The sequence below is a fragment of the Sinocyclocheilus grahami genome, unplaced genomic scaffold (assembly GCF_001515645.1).
Source record: "Sinocyclocheilus grahami isolate Dianchi unplaced genomic scaffold, SAMN03320097.WGS_v1.1 scaffold98.1, whole genome shotgun sequence".
NCBI lineage: Eukaryota > Metazoa > Chordata > Actinopteri > Cypriniformes > Cyprinidae > Sinocyclocheilus > Sinocyclocheilus grahami.
Window position 1 is genome coordinate 4,267,349 of NW_015505277.1, and position 5,357 is coordinate 4,272,705.

Consider the following 5,357-nt stretch of genomic DNA (forward strand, 5'->3'; position numbering starts at 1 on the left):
TTAGGTTGTTTGCTTCTGGCTGAATTTAGAAACTGCAAGTGTGGCTCATTCTTGATATTTTTTCCTTGCCTCCTTCATTATCTCTTCCTCCCATCCCGCCTCATTTTGAGGAACAGGTTGCTGTGCTATTAAGCAGATTTATATTAACCACTGTTTACCAGGACTGCTGTGCCTTTGGGATGAACAGTTAAGGTAACTCGTAAGGGTCTACAAAACTCTGTTTGATTGAACATTCAACAACCCATCATTTTTATCTTGTCCCTCATAATCAACATGGTCCCACCGCCCCCTTCCAACAAGCCACACGTTTGTCTTTCATGCGTGCTTATCATGAGCAGCATGGCGCTGCTGGATGCCTATCTTGTGGAGCAGAATCAAGGTCCACGGAAGGTGGGTGTCTGCATCATGGTCATGGTAGGGGATGTGTGCTTTCTCATCGTGCTGCGGTACATTGCGGTATGGGTCGGTGCTGAGGTACAAACTGCTAAACGTGGCTACGCCATGATCCTTTGGTTCTTCTATGTCTTTGTGCTGGAGATTAAGGTATACTTTGTTTACCAGAACTACAAGGCAGAAGGTGAGAGAGTGGACGCTCTTACCTGCAAGGCATTGACAGTGCTGCTTTCTGTGTTTGTCCCGGGACTTTACGTTACGCTGGCAGCCATCGATCACATGGAATACGTTCGTCCGCTCAAGAAGAGGGAGGAGTTGAGGAGTCGGCTGTTCTGGGTTGTGGTGGATCTTCTCGACATTTTGGACATTCAGGCCAGCCTATGGGAGCCTCAGAGAAAAGGGCTCCCTCTATGGGTGGAGGGCCTTACTTTTTTCTATTGCTACATACTACTTCTAATACTGCCGTGTGTGTCATTGAGTGAAATTAGCATGCAAGGTGTGAACATTGTGCCGCACAAGATGTTGTTGTATCCCATTCTGAGTCTGGTCGCCATCAACTTTATTACAATTTTTATACGAGGAGGAAATATGGTGTTTTATAGGGACATCCGAGTGTCTGGAATACTCATGGGTAAGAACGTCCTCGCCATTGTCCTGAAAACGTGCAGCTTTGTGCAGTACCGGAGACACCTGCAGGAGGCGCCAACACCCGCTCTCGCTCCGGAACTACAGAGGGACACAATGCCACAAAGTTCTCGAGTGGCAGTGCCGTTCGTAATGACCATGCCTGTCAGCATGCCAACTCCGCAGGTAGTCATACAAGATCTCACCACACTTCCAGAAGAGCCCGAACTTGAGGAAACATGACAAAATGGGGAATGAGAAGGGTTCGCATTGAGGATACTTGGACAATGCACAACATGAACTGTTTTGAGATTTTTTTGTCCTAATGTTAATCCGGGTGTACACTATGATTTACTACTTTAAGATCGTTTCTTATCAGACTGTATGATGACGTTAATGACTGGATACATACCAGACCGTTCTGCACATAGGCCAGACATTTAGCTAGACTTGACTGCACTGACTAGGCATTTTAAAGCACCACTTAATAATTTTCTTCAGTATTTGTCTTTTTTTCCCCAGTAGAAATATCTAAACATCCTTAAAACAAGATAAATATACTTATTAAAAGAATTTTGAGGAGAATTAATAAAACAGGTTTTAAGACAAAATAATGATTTTTTTTTTGCAGTGCAGTGCAGTCCACATACCATTCTCACTTTCAGCACTAATCTTGAAAATTAAAAAAGACTGTGAGTCTCTGACAAAGAAAAGGTGGCAAAATTCATAGAGTGCACACCCAGTTTTAGTGAAAAAATGTGATTAAAGTTGTTGATGAGATGACAAATGTTTGTGAAATGAAGACACAAGGCAGCTGTGGATCTGGGGTCCATTCATTTCCAGAAAATGTCTTTAACTCTGGAGTGTAGTAGCTTATAAACATCATTAATTAACAAGTGGAATGCCAAGCAAATCACACTTGAATGAACTCTCAGTGACCCTATGATTGTACAATCACAGACAGCTTGCGAATATATCATCTACTTTTGTTTCTTCTGGTGGGTGTTAAAAATGTGGTAAATCATCATGTTTTTTTGCAGTATTTAATCATCATATGTTTGTAGTCATTTAATAAATATGGTGAAAAGTTGTTTTTGAACGAGTCATACTACAATTCATGTCTCCTAACTAATCACAAAGTGAATGTTTTATATTTGATGGAGTTATGCTTCATATATTATTTGTTTTGATGTTTTATGAAACCAAATGAATGATATTTTGTTATTAAAATGATGTTTTTGTTGATACCTGATATTGTTTTTTTCTCTTTCTTACTGATGCAATGCCACCAAGCAATGCACCTAGTGACCACTCAAAACAGCCTGCAATGGTTTAGAAATTAAGAATTCTTTAATAACTTTATAGCAACACTGTAGCAACCACTTAGTACACCCTAAAACTGTTTACAATCTCAGAACACCCTAGCAACTCTATAACAGCACCCTGGCAACCACTCTAGCACAGTGCCAAAACAATTTCTTGAGAAAATCTAGTATTCACTCCATCATTCTTTGTTCTTTTTGAGCAAAGTTACAACAGTTTGCTAAAAGCACACAGACATCCCCAAAGTGGAGCGCAAATCCCAATCACGTTATTCAATATGATTATTCTGTTTTTAAGGCTCTGAACTCTTATCTTGTCGGTTCAAAATGATGATAAAAAGTAGCCTGTCTTTTTTTTCTATAAAGGTTGTCATAATCAAATGCAAATTTAGAAAAGTTTCGTTTTAAATTATTAGCCGCTGTTAACGCACTCCAAATCTCTGAGGGCTTTCTATTTAAATTCAAAATCAAAGCCATACGGAGTATTTCAATAACAATAAGTAAAACACTGTGTGCCTTGGGAGAGTTAAAAGAAATGTTTTATGACAACGTATACCCAGAGCTACAATTTTAGCATGTTGCTATAGCTACTGTTAGATTAGCACAGTCGACAAATATAGCACAAAGACATGTCTCAAAAAAGATCTCAGTAAATACACCTGACAGCTTCTTATTGCTTCAGTGACACCGTAGCTGCTTCTGTGCCAGATCGAAAAACATATAATCACACATTTTTTACCTTTCAGCCAGTAATTTATGGGTGTTTATTTCTTGCCAGTTAATTTGTAAGGTGGTCTGTATCTTAATATAGAAATCCTCACACTTGATGTAGCTGCTTAAAAAAAAAGACATCTTTCACTTCCCCTTGTTCACATGAATGAATGGGACTAGGTCTTTCAAGCTGCAAAATCACAAAAACGCACCATAAAAGTAGGTCAAATGACTTGTGCGCTATATTTCAAGTCTTCTGAAGCCATATGATAGCTTTCTGTCATGAAATCTTTTTTGAATCTTATAAAGCAGTCTGTTTTTATTTTCAGCATACTGCACATTGCCAAATTACTTGTTTGCTAAAATTGTATGCCAGGGTAAAATGAGCTAGAATAATAGAATTTGATTTTTAAATCACATTTTTTATTAAAAGAATTATTCAAATGAAAACCTCTTACACTAAACAGAAAACATACAATAGTGAGCATTAATAATTCACCGTTTGGAAATATATATATATATATATAAATAATAATAATAATTTTTTTCCCCAGGAAACGGGCAGACTAGAATAAATAGCAACACAGTAACGAAAAATAAACAATAAAAATTGCAAAACAAAAATTTATAATTAATCCAAAGTTTATTTGAGCCTACTCATAAATGTTCAAACTTTGGATTAATTATTAATTTTTGTTAATTTATTGTTCGCTACCTTGAAAAAAAAGATCTATGATGTAATGAATAAAACAATTTTTATGATTATCCCAAGTTTTTTGGTGTTGTTTTCTTATTCAAATGATAAATTATTTAACTAAACAAATTAATAACTAATTAGGTGAAACTGTGCGCTTGAATTTGTCGTTGCATCATACATCCTATGCATTGCAGTGAATTATTATTGCTCTTATATTGTCTATTGAACATAAAACAACAGGGCAAAAACATAGTTAATTACTAATAATAATCATTTCATGAATCTAGACACTTCTTTGTGAAGACAGTGGCATAATACAGTGACATGATATGTTTTTTTAGCCGTATCAAAACAGTAGTCATGTGCATGGGTAAATTTAACCCACTGGTGGTTTTAGGTATACAACGACCCCTGGCATTTAAAGTGTTTTATCTATACAATTTTTAACAATGGGGGATTGTAAATAACACAATTTTAGTAAAAGTCAATGACTGAGAGACTTGGATATTTTATTGAAAATCTGTTACATACATTTGAAAAACAGCCATGGGTAAATTTTACCCCGTGGCGGTTCTAGTGTTAAGGATTTTTACATATCTTGTAAAAAAATCTTACATACTGATTTTCGGTTGTTTTAGATTATTTATTTATTTATTTTTGCACTTTATTTATAAATTTTTCAAACATGTTTAAACAAAAAAAAATTCAAACAATTACATAATTATGTATTTTCTTTCCCCACCCCTTTCCACAACCCTTAATTAACAGAAAGTGGAAAAATAATAGATAAATAACCAAACAACCAAATAATGATATGAATAAAGTGAGTGCTTACTATATCGAACTATTATTGATATTTAACATACATTGGAAAGGTTTCCGTGACCACTCACAAGATCTCGGCAAAAAGTCTCACGATTTACTTCCTCAACATGATGCATGATGGGATACACTAAGCCTCGAAAACCGCTCTGGAGCATCGATTTAGTGTGCGTTAAGGGCAACTCAAATGGTCTTTCTGTGTAGATATAGCAAGCATGACATAACCAAGTATTTTAAAGTCAGATGGCCTTTCTAAAACTTTAGTCCTATTAATTAGTTAGAAGGTAGGGTCTTCATCTTTTCAAAATATGTAATCATAGGTTTCCTAATTTTATAAAATATTTGAATGGATCCTTTTTTGACATTTTATTATTTCTAGTTTTAAATATAATATCAAATCACAAATCCACATTGAAGTTTTTGGTGGATTTTTTGATTCCCATTCCAACAATATTCTCCTTCTTGCTAATAATGAAGCAAAAGCAAAAACGTTTTCCATGTTGTTAGTCAGAGGTATTCCATGTTCTGGCACTCCAAAGATAGCGATTTCAACACAGGGTGTTATATTCAAGTTAAAAGCTTCATTTAGTATTTTAAATACAAATGTCCAATAATTGTTCAGCTTTTGGCAGGACCAAAACATATGAATAAGGTCAGTTTTATCACTATTACATCGATCGCATCAACGTTTGGATACATTTTTGAAAGTCTAGATTTAGTGTAATATGTACAGTGAGGTATCTTAAATTGTATAAGACTAAGGCGTGCACAGGTGGTTGATCCATTTA

At 35.6% G+C, this 5,357-nt stretch overlaps 1 protein-coding gene across 1 annotated transcript; it reads left to right on the forward strand.

The window, feature by feature from the left end:
• The first annotated feature begins 217 nt into the window (after window positions 1–217).
• On the forward strand, window positions 218–1,489 carry LOC107588123 (transmembrane protein 121-like). Its single transcript, XM_016276132.1, has one exon. The coding sequence runs from the start codon at window positions 274–276 to the stop codon at window positions 1,258–1,260; it is 987 nt and encodes a 328-aa protein (XP_016131618.1). The 5' UTR covers window positions 218–273; the 3' UTR covers window positions 1,261–1,489.
• The last annotated feature ends 3,868 nt before the right edge of the window (window positions 1,490–5,357 follow it).